Source organism: Syngnathus leptorhynchus, chromosome 19 (assembly GCF_054491065.1).
Source record: "Syngnathus leptorhynchus isolate UIUO chromosome 19, UIUO_Slep, whole genome shotgun sequence".
Taxonomy (NCBI): domain Eukaryota; kingdom Metazoa; phylum Chordata; class Actinopteri; order Syngnathiformes; family Syngnathidae; genus Syngnathus; species Syngnathus leptorhynchus.
The window spans coordinates 4,393,014-4,413,985 of record NC_141213.1 but is presented as its reverse complement, the minus strand read 5'-3'; the positions used below and the strand labels follow the sequence as shown (position 1 = coordinate 4,413,985).

The window sequence follows — 20,972 nt, the reverse complement described above, 5'->3', positions numbered from 1 at the left end:
ATTTAGGGGGGCACTAACCATTGTGAATCGATAGGTGGCGGTAATGCGCGGCTTCGGTTTGCAACTAAACAAACGAAGAAGACGCGGCAGCAGGAAAAAAAAAAAAAAAATCTTTCCCAGCATGCATATCGGCGCGGTAAATTAGAATTTATTTTCACGAGCAACATTACTGACTTGAACACTTTAATACATTTTAAATGCTAAACACAAGAACATAGCCAATAGTGCCTATCCGGCGTGTCGAGCATTCACTGTAATATGCTAACATTAACGACGTGCTCCTACTTAGTCGAAAATCATTTTAGCAAACTGGTGGTAATCTTGCAGCGAACTGAGGATGAGCAGCCCAACAAGCACACCCAAACCAGCGGACCCCTTTCACCCTTTATGGATACAACTACGGGAATGCCACCAAAAAGGACTCCAGGGTAACAAAACATTGCAATCATTGCATTGAAACCTCAGTGCAGGACATCACATCAATTGTTGGGCCATTGTCATTTCCATGGTGTTGATGTTACATAATCTGCTTTTAGAACTTGAGGAAAAAGTATGCACGTTGAAAAAAGGACGCCGTCTGTGAGTATCGTTTTACCCCTAAAACAAATATGTCAATCTCATTGCCACATTTAAATGGGATTTAAATTCAAATTCACTATTTTGTTTGTCACAGAGATGCAGAGACTCTTCAGCTGTTTTATACTACGAACCAAGAGCTGAAACAGCAAACTAAAACTCTACAGAATGCCAATAGTCTTTTGGAAGACAGGTACTGTAACTCCTAATTGTACACACCCTGATTTAAAGAACCCTGCACATTAACAGGATGTATTGTTTTTATCAGGATGACATTTATGAAGGAGAATAGAAGTCTCACTTCATTTGAAGACCGATCTCTTTTTACACTGCTTTTAGGTTGCGAGCAAAAGAATGTCATCGGTGTCCAATCTTGGAAGAAAACTTGAAAAATTGCAGAGAGCATAGCAAGCGGACCATCAACAAACTCAGTGAGTGTTTGTGTGTGGTTTTTTGTGTGTGTGTGTGTGTGTGTGTGTGTGTGTGTGTGTGTGTGTGTGTGTGTGTGTGTGTGTGTGTGTGTGTGTGTGTGTGTGTGTGTGTATTTTAGTGCTTCTTGTGTTCTTGATTTGTATACGAAAAACTACAAAGTGTATATTTTACTGATACAATAAATCACACCAAATAGAATAAATATTTTTATACAGAAATGTGTCAATAACTGGCTTCTTTCAATGTTGACGGTGTGTGTGTGTGTGTGTGTGTGTGTGTGTGTGTGTGTGTGTGTGTGTGTGTGTGTGTGTGTGTGTGTGTGTGTGTGTGTGTGTGTGTGTGTGTGTGTGTGTTTTTATTCTCAACAGAGTATGAAAAAAAATGCCTGCAGGATGAAAACCGCAAACTTCAGGCTGAGCTGCAAATATTAAAGACATGGTGTGTCTCGGCCAAGTTTCTTGAGCTTTTAATTCTTTTGTTACTGAAGTGTCATTTTGTACAATCATTCATATTCCAAATAATTGCACACTCACTTTTATGACTTCCACCTGAGATCTTATTGTTCCTATTAGCTCCGAACCACAGGTGGCCCTCTCCCCAGACTACGAAGATGGCATCATCCCAGATTCACCAGTCCTGGCCAGCTCACTTCCCGTCGCTAATAAATTGAAGAAACGTAAATACATGGACAATAGCAAACATGTTCACTATGCAGAGGATCCCGCATTGAAGTTCTGCAGGTCACTCTTCAAAGGTCACTTAAAATGTCTATTTTTGGACTCTCAACAAAGTAGTTGTTAAATTAAGTCTTTTAAATATTTCAATTTGTTTGTTGCTTTTTTTTTCTTTTTTTTTGTTAAAGAATCAAGTGACGCTACAAAAATGGCTACAAAAACACAAGTGCTTGTTCCTGACACGTGCCAAATGGAAACGTCCCAGATTTTAGGTAAGATTTGAACTGGCATGATGGTAACTTTGATCCATGGAAATATGTCTGGAAATGATCATAGTGTCTTTGTAATATCAGGAGAAGAAGAAAAGAATGACGAAGTGGTAGCAGAAACATGTGGCCTTGAACTTGTCAACACATTTCACATGGTAGGTCAGCCTGCTTCGTTTGTATTCATTGTAGTCATTTTTCTCTTTGAATGATATTTTCGCTTTTCAGAAAACCCTAGCTGAAGGAAAACCTTACAATGCAAAATTGACCCCGTTGTCTGATCTCCATCGACAGTAAGAACAAAATAAAAAAAAGAAATTGTACTTTATTGGACTTTACAATTTAAACTTTGTGTGTCTTTGTGAAGGCCTCGTCCTACCCCTTCACCTTCCACGCCCGTCCACAGTCCAGACTCCACCGTAGTAAAGTCGCCGTCTCGTTTCCCTCGTGGGGAAAAGCGGACTGAGCTCGACTCTGGTGGAAAAGAAAAAACAAAGGAAGATGATGAACTTACAAAGAAACAAACCTCTTGTCAAAGCTTCAAGGAGCCACCCGGCAGCAAGGTTTGCCTTCTCACCATACAGCAACCTTCACGTTTCATCACAAGTTTGACTACGTAGGAATTTGAAATGGCTTAACAGGTTCAAACTCACAACCAAACTGCTGACTGTGGAAGTTCACCTTTCAAGAAGCCAAACTCAAAGCCTAAAGAACAAGCGTACCGCAGACCAAACCAACCTCAGGTCCAAAATACTCCACGCAAACAATTTCATCCGGAGGATGGTAAGTAAGCAGCTCGCTTTCGGAATGTTAGCATCCTCAAAATTCTTTCATTCCAATTGAATCGTGCAATTTTTTTTTTTTAACTTTCAGCAGAGAACATGTGGAGCATTGACCCTGCCCTCGCCCTCTCCATGTATGACAGCGAGCCAGCAGCAGATGAGGTACCATATATTATCATTCTCCTCAGTTGTCTACATTGCAAAATATTGAGCACATTTGAATTTGATCTCTTCAAAGTTGTTTCATGTGTTTTTCCAAGCTCAAAGGAGAACAAGATGAAGAATTATATGACAGCGACCGCACTTGGATTAGTCACAGTTTACTTCAAGGCGGAGGCCAGAAAGATCACAATGTGTCAGGTGATCCCATTCCGGGCGTCTTCGAGATTTTGGCGTCCACGTCTGACGCTGACAAATGACTCGTGTTTTCTTACCAAGAAATTGGTGACAAGGCTAATGACAGTCTGGAAAGAATGTTTGACGCCACCGCCCGCGAGGAGTACATTTCTTTCGACAGCTCACATGTTGCCTGTCAGCCTTGTGAGGAAGAAGAGGACCAAGAGGAAGAGGAAGAAGGTACATATAATAATTTTCACATGCTGCTCAATACAATGAGAGATGAAACTGTTTTCCATCTCTACCATTTAGAGCAAGAGCCTCCAGAAAAGTCTCCACGGAGGCACAAAGTGCAGTAAGCAATTATTATTTTTTTCATGCATTTTCTAAGTTTGCTTTTTGGAATTAAACCTATAGACCGATTTACAAAGTCATAGATTGAGTCTGTTTAGGCAGCCAACATATGCCCACGTGGCGGTGGTTCGCAAGAAGGACGAGAGAAGAAAACTCAAAGGCACCACCTGCAAAGAATGTCAAGTTGTAAGTTTTGTCTTATGTATACAGCAGTTGTCATGTGTGTATGTGTGTGTGTGTGTGTCTTTCAAATCATCAACTTGCGTCACGTTTGTCTTGACGCGCCTCGCCCTCTGCTAGTATTACGCTCATCTCCCCGAGGAGGAGAAAGCGAAGAAATTATCGGAATGCTCTCGGCACCGCCACCGCTTCATACCACCGAGCACTCCAGAGAACTTCTGGGAAGTCGGATTCCCATCCACGCAGACGTGCATAGAAAGAGGTGATGGAATGTTTTCATATGTGACAATAAATATAAGAAAGAAATAAAGTCTTATGCTCTTCTTTGTACAGGTTATATAAAGGAGGAGAAGATCCCGCAGACTCGTTTAAGGAGAAAACAACCTTTCACGGCACTTTTCTCCCCAAAGCCTGCTGAAGAACTCGATACAAAATAAGAAATATGTCAAAATTGCATCAAAGATCTCAATAAAGAATTTTACTTTGAACTTTTACATTGTGTCATTAACCCTTTCCTATATTTCTAAACTTGAGGCATGCTGATAAAAAAATATATGTATGTGTGTATATATGTATGTATGTGTGTATGAATGAATGAATGAATGTATGTATGTATGTATGTATATGTGTATGAATATACATACATACATACATACATACATACATACATTCATTCATTCATTCATACACCTATACATACATACATACATACATACATGTATGTATGTACATACGGTGTACATACATGTATGTATGTATGTATGTGTATGTATGTATGTATGTATGTATGTATGTATGTATGTATGTATGTGTGTATGTGTGAAAAATCATGGCCACTTCATTAGGGAAAAATCATGGCCAAAGCTTAACTGAAAGTGAAAAGTGCCACACCCGCCCTCACCCCCACTTTCTGATTGGCTGGTTGATCTGTGACGTCACACAGACACTCCATTAGGTACACTGCCATTTTCAGATGTACCTAATCACAGGCCACTTCATTAGGGAAAAATCATGGCCGAAGTTTAAATGAAAGTGAAAAGTGCCACACCCAAACAACCCCCCGCTTTCTGATTGGCTGGTTGATCTGTGACGTCACACGGACACAGGTGTACCTAATCAATTCATTAGGGAAAAAATTTAAGTGAAAGTGAAAAGTGCCACACCCGCCCTCACCCCCACTTTCTGATTGGCTAGTTGATCTGTGACGTCACACAGACACTCCATTAGGTACACTGCCATTTTCAGATGTACCTAATCACAGGCCACTTCATTAGGGAAAAATCATGGCCGAAGTTTAAATGAAAGTGAAAAGTGCCACACCCAAACAACCCCCCACTTTCTGATTGGCTGGTTGATCTGTGACGTCACACGGACACAGGTGTACCTAATCAATTCATTAGGGAAAAAATTTAAGTGAAAGTGAAAAGTTCCACACCCGCCCTCACCCCCACTTTCTGATTGGCTGGCTGATTAGTGACGTCACTTGGACACTCCATTAGGTACACCGCCATTTTCAGGTGTACCTAATAACAGGCCACTTCATTAGGGAAAAATCATGGTGAAAGCTTAACAGAAAGTGAAAAGTGCCACACCCGCCCTCACCCCCACTTTCTTATTGGCTGGTTGATCTGTGACGTCACACGTACACTCCATTAGGTACACCGCCATTTTGTTATTATTTTATTTATTTTTTCAAAAATAAAAACAAGGAATAAAACACCAGACAAGTTTTAATATAAATGTTTATTAAAATAATAAAAGTACATTTCAAACCAGCAATTTAAGGTGAAATTGCAGTAGATATATTGGATAACAATATTTAGATGTATGTATGCATGTATGTATGCATGTATGTATGCATGTATGCATGCATGTATGTATGTATGTATGTATGTATGCATGTATGTATGTATGTGTGTGTGTGTGTATGTATGTATGTATGTATGTATACACGTATGTATGCACGTATGCACGTATGCACGTATGCACGTGTGTACGTACGTATGTACGTATGTATGTGTGTATGTATGTATGTATGTATATGTATGTGTGCGTGTGTGAAGGAATGTGTATATGTATATATTTATGTGTGTGTGTTACTTATGTTACTTCTTCCCATTCCTTTTCAAACAGGTAAGCCAATGTACCTATTTGTTTTCTGTTTGTATTTGTTGCTTGTATAGAGTCATAGTTTTAATGATGACTTTCACCTTGCTTGTGCCTTTAAATGTATGTCACTTCATTTGATTGGTTATGTGTGGTTTGCCTATTTGAAACAAATAAAATTCATCATCATTATTGTCGTCATCATCATCACACTCATCATCAGATATTTTATTTGGTGCATAGCTCATCACAGCAACAATAAAATACAAATATTAAAATAAGGCATATGAGAAGAACATTTGTTCATAAGTGCAGGTTTTTGGTCCATCCAGAAGTGCTGACATTACTGTGCTTCTCTCTCATAATAAACCAACAAGGCCTCGCTCACGTGGCTGACTGCCATACTGCAACCAGAACAATAAATGACTGCTTCAACATTTAAAAAAAAAAAAACAGATCCTGGTTTCATTTGTATTCATATCATGAGTAAAATCTTTCTTTAGTAGCGTGTGAGATTTTGAACCCAAAGCTTTGCACTTACCAAATTATAGATGGTGTGTTCATGTCCATATAGAAAATAAAAGTTGACAGGATCATGGCAGTAACCTGGTACAAATCACAGACTTATTATAAATATATATAATTTTTTTTTTTATTGTGCATGATTACTCCATTACATTTAACTCTTAGTGTCAGTGAACACGTGATTAACACATTTTGTTATTGTTACCTTGGCCATGAGAATCCACACGGCAAAGTGCTGAAGAGATAATCCGCTTTTGAGTTTGACTGTGGCCAAAAGCAGCAAAAAGCCCAGCAAGGCACTGCAAAAACGACAACAAGCGTCTCTTATCAATTACATCCAAAGTGGCTTCACGGTGGTCTCACCTTGCACAGCAGCCCCCGCGGAAGGAGGAGGACTGAAGAGAAGGAAACTCCAAGGCACTTGTGAGGTCACCTGTGATGGAGCAAAGGTCAATAAGCAAAATGTGCCATTTCAAATTGAATTCAAAATCATATTTCAATCACCTGTTGGGTGAGCGGCCATTGCCAGAAGCAGAACGCTGTTACAGAACGCGTAGTTTAGTCTCTAATGTTTTTTTTTGGGGTTTTTTAAATAATGACATAATTCTGAAATCTTACCTGAACAAGTAGTTAACGCATTGCTGCTCAATATCGCTACATCAGAAACATTGCAAGAAAAAAATGACATGATTAGAATTGAAAAATGGATTCGATTAGAAATATGCTCACCTTTACCTCAAATTGCTGGATTTGTAGTGGACTTGAAACACCCTGTAAGCCCCTGAAAATCAAAAAAAAAAAAAAAAATACATCACATTTCCCCAAAATGATGCTTAAAAAGTAAGTCAAGTAACTAAAAAAATCAAGACTTACCAACACAGACTAGATGAGCGATGGCCCACATGTAGCCGGTGAAGTCAAACTACAAAGTCGGACAATCTCAACAATTACAATAAGTGACGATACCAAAAAAAAAAAAAAAAGTTACCTGGGGGTCATAGGAGGGGAGGTTGATGGCTGAAATTAGCATGAGACATACGCTAACAAAAGAAGAGATAGGGTTCTTATTTTCATGCAAAAAAAAAAACACCTTACCCCACACTTCATATACAATAAATCACAAAAAAAAATAATAATCACACACCTGATAAATTTCAGCCACTCAATTTTCTGTGATTAAAGAAAAATAAAAACATCCATGATCAGAGACTAATGCATTGTCCGAGTCGAGTGAATGCAGCGTACTCTTACCTCTCTATGAACAGCCTTCGAGATGACATAACTCACAACATGAGAGGAATTCTGCAGAGTGAAGAAAAAAGGAATCTCCTGCAAGGACAGAGAGATCATCAAAATTGATCATTAAGTCCTATACATTAGCAGCCCTGAAGAAAAGCCAACATGTGACTCACGAGACGTGACAGAGCTCTGGAGCCAGCGTAAATATTTCCCACAAACAGTAGGGAGCCTGGAAACCAGGCAAAGGCAGCTGATCTGAAACGCATCAAACATGCTAATCATTCGAAAGTCAGTCAATTAGAATCGATTTACTTGGGGTCGTGTACCTGGAGATGCGGCTCATTTCCACCAATCCAAGCTTGCCAGAAAGCAGGAGCAGGAGCGCCCCGATAAATGTCTGCCATCTTAGACAAGAGACATGGGAGCAATTAAAACTTTGTCTGTACGTACTGTAAAAAAAAAATTGTGTCAGCCATGCTAACACAATAATAAAATGCCATTGTTAAATATACTACTCACCCTTGAAATAAGGTTGGATAGGAAAATTTCATTACAGACAGGACAAACTGAAAGATAAAGTGAAAACATAATGAATGTACTTTGATCGACGTCAAGTTTTCATTACTATAATGGCAGATGGCTGTAAACAAAGACTTTTCTTTCTCGATGCACATGACTTGTCAAACTGCCGCAGCATTTTGCAACATCAACTGGCGATGAAGACTTACCTGATGTCATTTTTGATTGTTTATGGTAGCTATCGAGTGTCTCGCGAGTAACAGATACCTTGAAACAAGGCCGATACCAGCCCGATACTGACACCTGTATGCTTCCCATTCCAAATGATCTCATTTCATTTCCTGGTCTAGTGATATTTCACTGCTACGATACTGATAGGTTATTTACCAGATGATATCACAAAAGCTGAGTAAAACTGCAATAGTGATTCTGACTATCATTGTTGCGCACTGATATTTGAAGTATTTAAATGTACATTTCAATGCATATTTTGAAGTATTTAAATGTGTATTTCAATGCAAAGCCAGGTATGAGAAAATAGCTGCACTTCCTATACTTGGAAAATCAAATAATACAGCCACATTTTTCACATTGGCATATCTGTAGACGAGAAATTAAAACCTGTTGACAAGCAATTAACGAAAAAGACAGACCGGTTACTACTCACCTAGGATCTCATGTTAAAAAGTTTGTTTCCTCAACAACAACAAAAACAACAACATGCGGATTGTGAGGTACTCACCTTATTCGTGAAACATGACACAATGAAAAAGAAGCTAAAGGCGAGGCCGCAGAAATTTCTTTTCCACTGCATTTCGACGTGCCAAAACGCTGCATGACTTCTCCAGCGCAAATACTAATAAAGGAATATTCTTAGCGTGTTTTCAAAGTACTGCACTGACATTTCACAATCGGGAAACTTCTCCGGGCTGTCACCGCACACTGACACGTCAAAGCGTATCTAAACCAAGATCGTCTATTCAGCGAAAGTAACTTTGCTGAGACGTATGACATGAGATGATTTGTCGGAAGATTAAATGAATTGCTGCTAACTCTGTGGTACCTAATTATAAAATAAATATAATTATGTCACATGTTTCATTAAAAATGAAATGCAAGGAATAATATTAATATAAATGTGAATTCCGAAATAGTCGGGGATTTGAATGACTCAAAGATCGCATATGTATGTCACGTGATGTGGAGGAAGTTTCCTTGTTGACAGGCGTGTGACTGAGCTGCTCCGGACCCATTCAAGGATGTTGTGCAGTCATGGCCTTTATGAAGACTAAAGAGCGAACAAAAGAAAGGTCGGTAAGAGGTAATCGTGCTCTTTTAGCGTCGCGACGTGTCACTGTGCGTGCTACAGGGAATGACTGTGGTGCTACTGTGGATTCTCCAATGCGCAGATGAAGTTGTCAAACTGAATGACAGATGCCGAACCGAAGCGAACGGAACGTCTTTGTGCCGCTAACATAATTGCAATCGTGCAAATGGAGAAGATGACAGTGCAGGCTTGTGGGAACTGTAGTGTTTGCGATTGGTCGCTTGTGCTGCAGGATGTTGACAACGTTGGCCTAGGAGGTCCAAAAATGCAAAGTCATAAGAACTTTTCATTTGATACAATTACAAATGCTCATTTTATTGTGGAAGAATATTGCAATGATCAGAATGTTTCTTTACTTCTTTATCAAATCCAAAATGGGGGTTGACGTTTTGATGAGTGCAATGCAGCTCTACAACACAGAAACTGTAACCACAATAAAAAATATAAAAATATTCTACTGTTATCCAAGTTTAAAGTGCTGTTGGGGTTGGATTAAGCAAATTGTGACGTGTATAATATATTAGATTACCTGTTTAACATGTAGATTTAGTATTCAAATAAGTATTCCAATGATGTGCAAATAATTTTGCATCGCATTTCAAGAAATACTTGTATACCGCAGTATGCTATGGAGTATATTCCACAAGAATGTTTTTGCAATGACAATAAAAATTGCAATTTTGAGTCAAACACATTTATTTTCAGCAATGTCGGTGCAATTAAAAGCTATCAAACCTGAGCATCCAGTATGACACACCACTCACTGTTTGGCAATGGATGCAACAATAGATAGATATCAAATTACTCTGCTATAATTTTCCCGACAATGCATTTCTTGGCTAAGTCAAGTGGGAAAAAAAAAGAAAAAGCTGTCCTCACAAATGACTTTTTTTTCTCTCCAGATTTTCTCTCTTGTTACTGGATTTGGAAGAGTATTATTTTGAGCAGCATACTGCATATGATGTGTCAAGAAGTTCAGCTAAGAAGAGGTAATTTATGTTCCACAAGCATTCGTGTCATTTATGCTGTTATATTGTTTTACTCCAGGAACAAAGTGTTAAACCTGGGTTGCCGCAATGTTAAGCAGCTGTTCAAACATACTCCAAGTTGTATCTCCAGAATATAATTATATTTTATTGCCAAAGTACAAACAATGCTTATTAGCAGATGGGGTGTGGGTTACAATTTGTTTTTTTTCTCCCAGAAGAATCCGAGGGTCATTCAAGGTCTGTTCCAGATCGGTAATTTTCGACCCAGAAGATTTTACAGAACCCATTTTAAAGGTTTTTTTTTTTTTTTTTTAAATTGATATTAGACAGCCAATTTTTTGCTCTTTGTGGGCCCCTCTCACCACCACTTGTATGATTTGCCTGCAGATTCCACTGCGGGACTGTAAAGAGATTGAATTTGTGGAAAAAGAGACCAACCCGTTCAATGAGTGAGTACATGTTATGACTTTTGTCTCATTTCACGCGTTTATTTATTTTGTATGTCAAAATATTGTATCTTATTTTTGTAATTTTCACACACTTTTCCATTTATTTTCCCTTCATAGACCCAAACCATCCTCCATTTCAATTCAGTGTGAGCAGGTAAGACTTTTTTTTCATGTCCAACTTTTAACTGCTCACATCCTAAACGTAAATATGTCTTCCTTTCATTGCAGGTTATTTATATCAAAGAAAACTGCATCATTTCACCCTACAGAAACGAGAGAGTAAGTCTTCTATGAACATACACACAGTGTTGATATACGAAAAAAAAATACCTTGACAAAGTTTGTCGTCTTTTTACACAAGGTAAAATTATTATTCTGTAAACAGGCTTAATTCTCTGTTGGCAACTAAATTAAATTTCTTGAATTTAAAGGGCACGAAGACTGTGAACTTCCAGCTGGAAGTGTGGCGTAAAACGGAGGATGTCGTTCAAACTTTACATCAAGTATGTAGTTGGACATTTTGGATTATTTGGAAAGTGTCATCAATTTAGCTGAATGATGTTTTTTTTTTTTTTTTCTTCATATTTTCCAGCTGCATAGAGCATCCTGTCTGGAAAAGCTTGGTGATCAAACGGCCATGGTGATTTCCCGCTCACTGATGTTGACAGTTGTCATCGTGCACTCCAATTTTCTCACGTGTGTATTTACGTTGTAGATTACAGCCAATCTTCAATCCCGATTGGCAAGGACATCGTTTGACAAGTTCTGGTATGTGTAATTTTGGATTGAGATTTGTGTTTTATTCTGCACAAAATAAAAAAATGAAAATGTAAATGCAATGCAATGTAAAGCTTTCAGAGTGTCGCAGAGAAGCCTCACATGGAGTGTGCGGTGGAGATGGTCCTACCTCTGGTATCCAATCCTGGTCACGTCTGCGTTACAAATGAGAATCTCTACTTCCAGCCTCTCAATGGATATCCGGTGAGCTGTCTGAAAAAATGCGCGGCGACTTCCGGTCTCATAAAGGCAGCTCCAAAATGGTGGTATTCCTTTTGTGACTTCAGGAACAGGTCATTCAGATCAAACTGCATCAAGTCAGGCGGATCTACAAAAGACGACATGGTCTCAGACCTTTGGTGAGTGCAACTTCCGTATGGTGTATCAACACAAGATTGAGATGTTAAAGATATTCTTTTTTTTGCAGGGGCTGGAAGTGTTCTGTTCTGAAAACGACTTCTGCTCCGACATCTATCTCAAGTTTTACATCGCGGCGGACAGAGATGAAATTTATTACTTTATTGCCACTTTCTTGGGTGAGGAAAGAAATGCAACGCTGTGAATAAATATAAATATTATTTGTGTCCTGACAATTACAATTCTTTTTTTTTTTTTTTTTTCAGAGAATCACATGACGGAGCACACAGCAGAGAGTTACATGCTGCAATGGCAGCGCGGGCACCTGAGTAACTACCAGTATCTCCTCCACCTCAATAACCTGGCTGACCGCAGCTGTAACGACCTCTCCCAGTATCCTGTTTTCCCTTGGGTCATTGCTGACTACACCAGTACACAACTGGGTGGGTTGACAGCGGCAGGATTTTTGAACTATCTTCTCAAGTGATTTTTCTTTTTTTTTTTTCTTTTTTACGTCTTTTAGATTTAACCAATGCAGCCACATTCAGGGACCTCAGCAAACCGGTTGGAGCGTTAAACCAAGAGCGCTTGGAGCGTCTGTCGGTGAGATCCATTCCCCTGCGGAATTTTTACGAGACGTGAAAATATGAATCAAAATAAAAAAAACTGTTGCCATGCAATATTTCTTTCTCAGCGTCGTTTCCGAGGCATGCCCGAGCCTCGCTTCCTGTACGGCAGCCACTACTCGTCTCCCGGCTACGTCCTTTTCTACCTGGTCAGAGTAGGTCAGTCACTCGCCCCTACTTTGTATCTAAAAATGTCAACAAATTGTTCTCATGTGTTTTGCTTCCATTCCCCGTAGCTCCAGAACACATGTTGTGTCTGCAGAACGGCCGCTTTGACCACGCAGATCGCATGTTTAACAGGTACATCGTTTTGCCATAATTACAAACTTATTTCAATCATTAAACGTAAACATCTGCCATGAACTCTGCATTTGACTCTTACAGCATCGGTGAAACGTGGAAAAATTGCTTAGAGGGAGCCACGGACTTTAAAGAGGTTTGATATTTGATCTTCTGCTCAGCCGTTTGAACATTGTTGTTAGTCAACTGTTAATGATTTCGTTCTGTTTTTGCCTGAGGGACACATTGAAATTGATGATGTTGCAACTAATTTGTACAGCATGTATAATTTGTACATTTCTTGTATTTTCTGTCTTTAGTTAATTCCAGAGTTTTATGGGAATGATGCCAGTTACTTAGAAAATCACCTGCATCTTGAGCTGGGCCGACGGCAGAACGGAAGCTTTGTCGGCGATGTCCACCTCCCACCCTGGGCCTCGGGTAACTTCCTGTTGGCGTGGGATGACGCGTGCATTTTATAAAGTTTTCCCCTTGGGAGAGAAAAAAAAACAAAAAAAGCAAAATGATGTGCAAATGAAATCTCTTGTTCTGTTCTTTCCAGATGCAAGAGATTTCCTGCAGAAGCATAAGATGGCGCTAGAGAGTCAGTATGTGTCAGAGCACCTGCACGAGTGGATCGATTTGGTGTTTGGTTTCAAGCAGAGAGGAAGTGAAGCAGTCCAGGCCCATAATGGTAAAAAGAATCATCTTCATCATGGAATGCAGAAGAATGTGGTATGAACTAACAGTGATGTCATCTTACAGTCTTTCACCCATTGACCTATGAAGGTGGCATCGACTGTGACAGGTAAGAAACTAAGTTTGCATAAATAATATTTTAAAAAGTTTTATTTGCTGTAGATTATCATTAAAATTAAGAGAAATAAAATCTGGAAATATTTTATTCTGAATAGTGAATCCATTAAATACATGATTTTTTAAAATATTTGTTTTAATTGTCCGCATTATTGTTATAGGGCTTTGTGTGGGGATTTTACAGAAAAAAAAAAGTAATTTAATCAATTAAGAAATTAATGTGGGAAAAAGTGAAGTGCTATGCAGTTGGGAACTTAACTTGAATTTCCACCGCCACTTATGCAGTATTGAAGACCCTAACCAGAGAGTGGCCATGCTGACACAAATACTTGAGTTCGGTCAGACGCCCACGCAACTCTTCACCACTCCTCATCCTCAGAGGATCACGGCAAGGTCGCGGAACATCACCAGGAGCTCCAGCCTCACGTCACCCATCAGCGAACTGACCCCAGGTTGGAGTTCATTTCTCCAACAGCCAAGAACCAGATGGTTTTTAAAGGCCAACTCTGAAATGTGAACACTGTCTGTATGCTTCCTAGGCTCTCTGAATGAAGACTCCTCCTTTGAGGACTTAACAGAGGAGAGCCGGAAGCTGACGTGGTCCAACATGAGCCGTCTGACACCAGCTTCCAGACACAAGATTCATAAAGAGTACGTGCATGGTTAAACTATCAATACTTGATTGGAAATTCAAATTCATGAATGCGCAGGGCAGTGACGGCCATCACCGTGACCCGAGATGGAGCTTCTGTTTTCAGCACATCTCAAGGTAGTACGTATCATTTGTCAACATGTCTGTCAGTGTGTTGATTTTTTTGTTGATTTTGTTTTAGACTCAACGCTTAAAATGTTCTCCAAAGAATTGAAGGAACTTCAGAGGAGCATGTCTTTCTCCAATATGGTAAAGACTCCTGTCTTTATACACAGAAATAGTCAAGAATGAAATTGGAATTGGACACCTGCGGTATAAATCCAGTTTAAGCATCTCAAGTGTTTTTTCAGGCCTTGTCATCATGCCTGATGCTAGCAGATGGTCAAATTGTGGTGTGTTCCTCATGGGATAATAACGTGTAAGTATAATACAGAAAGTTCATTTGATTTTTTTTGGTGTGATCTACTCACTTGTTCTTTCCTCTAGATATTTCTATTCCATTCCATACGGGAGGCGACAGGACACATTGATGGGTCATGACGACGCTGTTACTAAAGTGCTTTGGTCCAATGACAAGCTCTACACGGCCTCTTGGGATTCGACTGTAAAGGTGAGAAAACACGAAGAATTGACTTGTCAGAGAGGTGCGAGCTGTGACAGTTGTCGTGGGTCACATCTCAGGTGTGGCTGTGTGAGCCGCATGTTTTGTGCCGTCACAAGAGATCACAATTTGAGCTGCTGGCCGAGTTGGAACATGATGCCGGGGTAAGTCACATATTTTTTTTTTTTTCCGGATTTCAAACATGTCATTTACTATGATTGCTTTTTGTCGTGGGAAATTCAGGTGAATGCTATTGAACTGAATCCTTCGGGGACTCTCCTGGTGGCAGGATGCAAAGATGGGGTCGTGACTATCTGGGACACGGATACCTACGGAACACTGCAGCAAGTCCACTGCCATGCTGCCACCGTCCACTCTTTGTCTTTCAGTCCGGGTCAGTTGGATTGTTATTATGGAAAAGAAATCATTCACAACCCTTGTTAATTTCACTGTGGTTCCTTAAAACTAAGCTGCCACTAGATAGCGCCAAAGCACTATAGTTTTGATGATAACGTCGGGGAAAAAAAAGAAAATATCACTGCATTGATTATGCATGTTCATCAAACACCCTTCACATTTTTAGAGTACCAATATGGAGATAAAAAGTTGTATAATGATGAAAATTGTGCAATTAAATGACATTTTTTGAGCTTAATTAGGCCTTGTGCAGAAACTAAAGTCGGTAACTTAAACTCGAATATGATTGATTTGTTCAACTTGGCTATTGTATATCCTTAATGGGCTCCATACTTCAACTTCTTACTTTAAATGAGACTGGAAAGAAAAAGAATAAAAAAAAAACCTTACAGTGAAAACTCAAGCGGTTTGTTCTATTTAGACAGTCGACATGTCCTCAGCATCGGCGCCGACTCCTTCATGAAAGTGACTGACGTTCAGACAGGGATGGTGATCTCGTCTGTGAAATCGGAGGAGGAGCTTAGGTCAACATCATCCCGTCGTCACTCAAAAAAAAAAAAAAAAACTTTGTTCGAATGAAATCCACCTCATTGGTCCTTCTATTAGGTGTTTCTGCTGGGATGGAAACTCAGTGTTGTGCGGGGGCCAGTCCGGTGACCTCCTGCTGTGGGACTTGATGAGCAATACCGTCACCTCCAGGATCTCGGCACATTCAGGTGCATCTTTCTCCATAAACAAACACACTTGCATCATAAAAGTCAAGGTAATTCAAGTCTGTTTGTAAAATAATAAATGTGTGTCCTTTGTGCTCAGGTGCAGTCACAGCCATGTGGATGAATGAAATGTGTGGCACAGTGATCACGGGCGGAGAAGATAGAGAAATCATCTACTGGAAGCTGCACAATTAGAATGCAGACCACATAGAACTTTTTTTTTTTTTTTTCCCTGGAAAAATAAAGCCATCCATGCAACACAATAGGAAAGCGTCAAAAGCTACGCCGAATCTTCAGCAAATCATAACAAACACAACGGGTCCGTGTTGCTTCATTGCTATATTGAGAGAAAATTGCAGTTTTGTTTATGATAACAAGAAGCTGCTAATGCTTTCGTAAAGATTTTTATTTTTTTTTTTAAACATTTTAGCTCTATACTGTGAGCACTTTTGCAATATACTACAGATGTGATGCTTGTATGCTGCTCAGATTTGGAAAAAGTGATAAGAAAACAAACTTTGATGTCTTTTTTTTTTTTTTACTGTCATGTCAGTTTCTTAACAACCACGTTGAAAAATACACATTGCAAAACGTCATTGACAATCGTCAATCCACAATGAGTCAAGTTGCACAAGGTCACTCTTTCTGTTGTTTCTGTGAAGACAAAAACAAGTTACAGCATTAGAACTAAAAAAAATCATCACACTCATAACCAAGCAGCATTTTATAAAAACAAAAAAACAAAATTGAGTGACCTTACCGAAAGTTTGCGGAAGTTGGCAAACGCTTTCATGATTTTTGGTGTTGGTGGTCTGGGGCCAAAGCCAGCCAGACCTTTTGGTTTTTCCTCATCTTTACCTGCTGGAGGTTGTTTGGCCTTGATCAATTTCCTTTGGGCAAATATACACACAAATATTTAAGCTTATCATCAGGAAAAATATTGTTTACACTAAGAAAAAAAAAAAGAAAGACAACTGATTGATCGGCACAAAAATCCTCATGTAAAATGGTACGACTCACCTTCCCTTTCGGGCCAGAACCTTCTGAGACTCCGGGTAGTGCACCAGGATATCAAACAAATCCTTCTTCTCTAAAACAAAGAGATTAGCGAAGCCGTACGCTTTGACATTCGCTGTCCGTCTGTTGCCTCCATCTTTGGCGGACTGCAACAAACTGTACAAATGAATCAATACATGTAAAGTTATACATCTGAAAAAAAAAAAATATATATATCATAAAGAATATGTGACCTGATCTCTCCAAAGACGCAACCAGCCTTTAGTGTGACAAAGACGATACTGTTGTCAGGTCCTCCCACCACTTGCACCGCTCCGCTCTTGATGATGTACATCTCTTTACCGATGTCACCCTGCAGCCAAAGTGCAAGCGTGGCTTCTCTTTGCTCACCATAATCATTTGGAGATGTTGCACTGTAAATGTACTCACTTTCTTCACAACAAAATCTCCAGGAAGATAAATAATTGATTTGAGCCTAAGTAGCATGTCTACTAACATCTGCTGGTCACAGCCCTGGAAGAAAAATGAAGACTTTTAGTTTTTTTTTTTTAAATTCATTCCATTGAAGGTGTCCGACTCCAAGTCACCTGAAAGAGAGCAATCTTCTGGAAGGTCGCCAGGTTGATGTCCACGGCGATGGCGGTTCTCATCACCAGAGGCATTTTATCCAGCAGCTCGGACTCATCTGAAAGATAACAATAATCAATACTTTCGTACTAGGATAGGAGTTTTATTGACAATTCCAGGATATAGATCCCAGAGTAGTCTCACCAAGCATGCCCTGAGCAGCCCACGTGTAGTTGTACCAGGTCCTTACTCTATTCTGGACCAACTTTGAAATTGCGTAAGTGTTCATGTAAGATACGCAGCCATCCATTGATGCCCGGAAATATGTTTGGCCTGCTGTTGCTGCTCCAATGACATCTCTCATCTATGATTTAGAAAGATTAAAAAAAAAATAAAAATAAGCGTAAAAAAACAACTGTTGGCTTTTTAACGATTACAATGATCCCAACCTGGCCAATCAGGCTGGAGAACACAAAGACACCAATGAAAAAGTTGGTCATCTGAAAGGATATCTCATAAGTGTTTGTGGGTTCGGGAAGCCCGCCGATATTGATCAGGCTGCGCACAGCAAAGTAGTAGCATCGTATATACCTGTGGGAAACACGCGCATGAACTAACTAAAATAAATAAAATAAAAATAAAAATAAAAATAAATAATACATACGCCGTCCCGTTTCCGTTGTAGACCCACGTACTGGTGCCGAGGCCCTGGTATACGGAGGCAACATAGAAAGCGCACGCATTGAGATGGAGGCTGAAGAGGAGGTAGCCGGTGGTGCGAGCCACTCTTGATTGAAAAGCACATAAAAATGCCATCCAAAAACATGAAGATTAATATAGATGGGAAAACACTGAGTGACTATTACTGCAGCTTTTACCTCCAGATGTAAGCTTTGGCCATCACACTCTCAAGTCGATCACTGAATTCAAAGAAAGATTCAATCTGGGACGGAAAGAAAACCGGTTCAATAATTACAAGTAGGGGAAAAAAAATAACCAGTGAGCGACCTACCCTGATGAAGCGGTTGAGTCGGTAAATGGTAGAGAATTGAAAGTAAAGGCAGAGAAGGTCAAAGGGGAGGATGGAGATGATGTCAGTCTACACAGAAGGAAATAAGACGGGCGTCAGGTCAAAACTTTTTTTATCGTTCAATCGCTTTCTCCCTCTCAATACCTTAAAACGAGCTGATTTCCGGTAATGTTCCTTCGTCATGGCGCCGTCTTTCTACCAGAGAAATAATCTTGTTGTATTTTCATACAACAATATTTCCATCTTAAGACCATAAGTTCACTCACAACAATATCACCAGCTTTGACAAACTGAAGCCGAGGCTGCCAAACCATGATGTCCACAACGGTCATCAGGTCGCTCAGAAAATCCAAAGTGATCCAGTATCTGTTGGCCGTGTCGTTATGGTAGGGGAAGGCCAAGCGGGCCGTGCAGAACCAAATATTATAGTTGTACGCCAACGCCACGATGCCCAACCAAGTGATGTAACGTCGATCTGAGGAGCCCAAACACACTTTTCATGTCAGTCATTTTATTTCTTTGCTTATTTCGTGGATTCAGAGCTTACCCACCCGTGAAAGGATCAATGGTGGATCCCAGGACAGTATCCAGTTTTTGTTCAATAGGTCGGAAGAGGATATCCAGCAAAGTGAAATGAATATCTGGGAGCCTCTTTTGTTTCTTGCGGGCCTCTTCTGCTATTCTCTCCTCTTCTGCTTTTTTCTCAGCTTCCAGCCTTTTCTCTTCATCCTTCTTCTTTTTCTCCTCTGCCTTTTTGGCTGCCTCCTCCGCCTTCTTCTTCTCCGCTTCTTCTTTTGCTATCCGCTCCTCTTCCTTCAGTTTGTGGTAATCATCCTTTTTCAGAATGGGCGCTGAGAAGGCAGATGTGTCAAGTATACGGCAGCCGCTCGGGGTTGATTGTTTTGGTGCGTACTTACTGACAGGCGGGGTAATTTCTGGAGAGGTGGCGTAAGGATCAATGAGTTTCTCTTTGAGCAACTCCGTTTTGTCCCTCTTTATTTTGACCAACCATCTGAGAGTCTCGTCTGTGCAACGGGAGTAGACCACGGGAGGTGGCGCTGCTTTCTCGTCACTGGGAAGGAGACAAAACAACAATTTTATTTCTAATGAGTGACTTGACAAGTTGTTTTCGTGAGAGTTCAATTCATCTGATGTCACTTGAGGACAACGATGTTATTCTTACCCTTCTGCTCCCTCTGGACTGACAGGATTTGTAGGAGCCTCTGGGGCAGGAACTAAATAAACGGAAATAAACTGAAATAAATACACTGAAGTAAATAAATAAATAAATAAATAATTAAATAAATAAATAAATAGAAATAAAAAAATAAAAAATAAATAAGAGGTAAACAAACACGATGGTCTAGTTTGATGGTGTTTTTCTTTACCTGGCTTTGGTTGTTCTTTCTTGGGTTCTTCCTCTTTTTTTTCCTCATCTTTTTTGTTCTGGCATTCTTTTGCTGGTTCCTCTTTCTTGTCCTCATCTGTTTTGTTTTCTCCTGCTGGTTCCTCTTGCTTTGTATCCGCTTTTGGTTGGTTGGTCTCCTTGATTTCAGGAGGCTATGGACACAGAATGAAGCTAAATCCATCCCAATGTGAGCAACTCAAGGCAAATGGACAATGTTCAAGAGCACAAACCAAAATAGTTTTCAGACTCAGTGAAAGGCTTACCTCAGCTGCCCCAGGTGGTGGAGGCTCAGGAGCTCCAACTAGCGCCTTTAACCTTGTAAACATGGCCAAGTGGTGTGAAGGCTTCTGTCAAAATATCCGCTGATATTCTTTTTTTCCACAATGTTGTCGCTCCTGAATCACGGGCGACTCTGGTGCTGTCTGACGCTCACATCAAACAACAAACAACGAACTGACGCAATTAATTCCTTAAACCTGAATAATTCCCTTCTCTGGCAGTCGTCACCAGATCAGTCGGTACTAAGAAGGCTTAACTGCTTCTTGTCTTGTTAGCAATGATATGAACATTTCCTTCAAAATTTTTTTGTATAATCAGGGACTTTGAATAACAAGTGGTTTCAAGTTCACTCAATGGAGTCCAAATAAACTCCCGAAATTTATTTTGGTCCTGTATGTCAGACAAGGTGCCAGTCTGGATAATGGGATTATGGTCAGAACCTCCCCCCCCCCCCCCTCTCTCTCTCTCCCTCCCTCTCTCTCTCTCTCCCTCTCTCTCTCTCACTCACTCTCTCTCTCTCCATGACAGACTTGCACACCAAAAAAAATAAAATAATAATAATACCCGTGTGCAACTGTGCATGCTGTTAAATATTGGAATCATTTAATCCAGCAGTTATTACATCATCTCTGTCAGTTTTCTAAAACAATTGATCATTGTCAGAAAAAATAGATAAACA

The 20,972-nt window shown here is 39.9% G+C and overlaps 4 protein-coding genes across 8 annotated transcripts; 2 read left to right on the top strand and 2 right to left on the bottom strand.

Moving 5' to 3' along the window:
* Nucleotides 1–114: 114 nt before the first annotated feature.
* Nucleotides 115–4,094, top strand: rbbp8 (retinoblastoma binding protein 8). 2 transcript variants are annotated; one of them, XM_085939193.1, is made up of 18 exons: nt 115–428; nt 537–579; nt 674–769; nt 916–1,007; nt 1,377–1,446; nt 1,581–1,762; nt 1,871–1,954; nt 2,036–2,106; nt 2,177–2,241; nt 2,316–2,511; nt 2,590–2,731; nt 2,822–2,892; nt 2,991–3,090; nt 3,169–3,306; nt 3,379–3,421; nt 3,519–3,606; nt 3,721–3,862; nt 3,934–4,094. In XM_085939193.1, the coding sequence occupies exons 1-18, from the start codon at nt 338–340 to the stop codon at nt 4,035–4,037; spliced, it is 1,818 nt and encodes a 605-aa protein (XP_085795319.1). In that variant the 5' UTR covers nt 115–337; the 3' UTR covers nt 4,038–4,094. The 2 variants fall into 2 exon arrangements, with proteins under 2 accessions (XP_085795319.1, XP_085795318.1); XM_085939192.1 differs by having other exon boundaries at nt 3,504–3,606.
* Nucleotides 4,095–5,895: 1,801 nt separating this feature from the next.
* On the bottom strand, nt 5,896–9,473 carry slc35d4 (solute carrier family 35 member D4). Of its 2 annotated transcripts, none has more exons than XM_085939331.1 (15): nt 8,732–9,473; nt 7,990–8,036; nt 7,797–7,919; nt 7,644–7,725; nt 7,483–7,560; nt 7,376–7,401; nt 7,220–7,271; nt 7,105–7,153; nt 6,967–7,012; nt 6,850–6,885; nt 6,736–6,770; nt 6,595–6,664; nt 6,437–6,530; nt 6,248–6,312; nt 5,896–6,110 (listed from the first exon to the last, which is right to left on the bottom strand). In XM_085939331.1, the coding sequence occupies exons 1-15, from the start codon at nt 8,801–8,803 to the stop codon at nt 6,050–6,052; spliced, it is 936 nt and encodes a 311-aa protein (XP_085795457.1). In that variant the 5' UTR covers nt 8,804–9,473; the 3' UTR covers nt 5,896–6,049. The 2 variants fall into 2 exon arrangements, with proteins under 2 accessions (XP_085795457.1, XP_085795458.1); XM_085939332.1 differs by having other exon boundaries at nt 7,797–7,874; nt 8,732–9,469.
* Nucleotides 9,150–17,286, top strand: nsmaf (neutral sphingomyelinase (N-SMase) activation associated factor). 3 transcript variants are annotated; one of them, XM_085939328.1, is made up of 31 exons: nt 9,150–9,299; nt 10,219–10,305; nt 10,524–10,599; nt 10,693–10,754; nt 10,872–10,908; nt 10,983–11,033; nt 11,186–11,257; nt 11,347–11,394; nt 11,470–11,522; nt 11,606–11,735; nt 11,819–11,890; nt 11,959–12,067; nt 12,155–12,331; nt 12,412–12,491; nt 12,583–12,673; nt 12,751–12,814; nt 12,899–12,950; nt 13,114–13,234; nt 13,356–13,487; nt 13,559–13,601; nt 13,895–14,061; nt 14,149–14,260; nt 14,320–14,378; nt 14,443–14,510; nt 14,612–14,679; nt 14,748–14,871; nt 14,943–15,026; nt 15,106–15,256; nt 15,701–15,803; nt 15,886–15,995; nt 16,093–17,286. In XM_085939328.1, exons 1-31 carry the CDS (start codon nt 9,262–9,264, stop codon nt 16,185–16,187), a joined length of 2,736 nt encoding a protein of 911 aa, XP_085795454.1. In that variant the 5' UTR covers nt 9,150–9,261; the 3' UTR covers nt 16,188–17,286. The 3 variants fall into 3 exon arrangements, 2 of the variants coding, with proteins under 2 accessions (XP_085795454.1, XP_085795456.1); XM_085939330.1 differs by having other exon boundaries at nt 9,247–9,299; nt 10,521–10,599; XR_015069182.1 differs by lacking the exon at nt 16,093–17,286 and having other exon boundaries at nt 10,521–10,599; nt 15,705–15,803.
* LOC147041732 (cyclic nucleotide-gated channel beta-3-like) lies at nt 16,629–20,340 on the bottom strand. Its single transcript, XM_085939782.1, has 18 exons — nt 20,278–20,340; nt 19,962–20,166; nt 19,790–19,841; nt 19,524–19,678; nt 19,158–19,457; nt 18,873–19,081; nt 18,751–18,801; nt 18,589–18,675; nt 18,455–18,519; nt 18,241–18,363; nt 18,026–18,167; nt 17,781–17,940; nt 17,597–17,694; nt 17,439–17,522; nt 17,243–17,361; nt 17,013–17,165; nt 16,753–16,882; nt 16,629–16,646 (listed from the first exon to the last, which is right to left on the bottom strand). The coding sequence occupies exons 1-18, from the start codon at nt 20,338–20,340 to the stop codon at nt 16,629–16,631; spliced, it is 2,214 nt and encodes a 737-aa protein (XP_085795908.1).
* Between the last annotated feature and the right edge of the window lie 632 nt (nt 20,341–20,972).

What these genes read in the sequence shown, in the direction of transcription:
- rbbp8 (XM_085939192.1), top strand. Translation starts at nt 338, where the DNA reads ATGAGCAGCCCAACAAGCACACCCAAACCAGCGGACCCCTTTCACCCT. An exon ending in TTGTCAACACATTTCACATG is followed by an intron (nt 2,107 to 2,176) that starts GTAGGTCAGCCT and finishes TTCGCTTTTCAG; the next exon opens with AAAACCCTAGCTGAAGGAAA. An exon ending in TTGTCTGATCTCCATCGACA is followed by an intron (nt 2,242 to 2,315) that starts GTAAGAACAAAA and finishes GTCTTTGTGAAG; the next exon opens with GCCTCGTCCTACCCCTTCAC.
- slc35d4 (XM_085939331.1), bottom strand. Translation starts at nt 8,803, where the DNA reads ATGCAGTGGAAAAGAAATTTCTGCGGCCTCGCCTTTAGCTTCTTTTTC. An exon ending in TATCCAACCTTATTTCAAGG is followed by an intron (nt 7,920 to 7,989) that starts GTGAGTAGTATA and finishes TTTTTTTTACAG; the next exon opens with TACGTACAGACAAAGTTTTA. An exon ending in CCAGAGCTCTGTCACGTCTC is followed by an intron (nt 7,561 to 7,643) that starts GTGAGTCACATG and finishes CTGTCCTTGCAG; the next exon opens with GAGATTCCTTTTTTCTTCAC.
- nsmaf (XM_085939330.1), top strand. Translation starts at nt 9,262, where the DNA reads ATGGCCTTTATGAAGACTAAAGAGCGAACAAAAGAAAG. An exon ending in AGTTGGAACATGATGCCGGG is followed by an intron (nt 15,027 to 15,105) that starts GTAAGTCACATA and finishes TGGGAAATTCAG; the next exon opens with GTGAATGCTATTGAACTGAA. An exon ending in CAGGATCTCGGCACATTCAG is followed by an intron (nt 15,996 to 16,092) that starts GTGCATCTTTCT and finishes CTTTGTGCTCAG; the next exon opens with GTGCAGTCACAGCCATGTGG.
- LOC147041732 (XM_085939782.1), bottom strand. Translation starts at nt 20,340, where the DNA reads ATGTTTACAAGGTTAAAGGCGCTAGTTGGAGCTCCTGAGCCTCCACCA. An exon ending in CACCACCTGGGGCAGCTGAG is followed by an intron (nt 20,167 to 20,277) that starts GTAAGCCTTTCA and finishes CTGTGTCCATAG; the next exon opens with CCTCCTGAAATCAAGGAGAC. An exon ending in AGAAATTACCCCGCCTGTCA is followed by an intron (nt 19,458 to 19,523) that starts GTAAGTACGCAC and finishes CTGCCTTCTCAG; the next exon opens with CGCCCATTCTGAAAAAGGAT.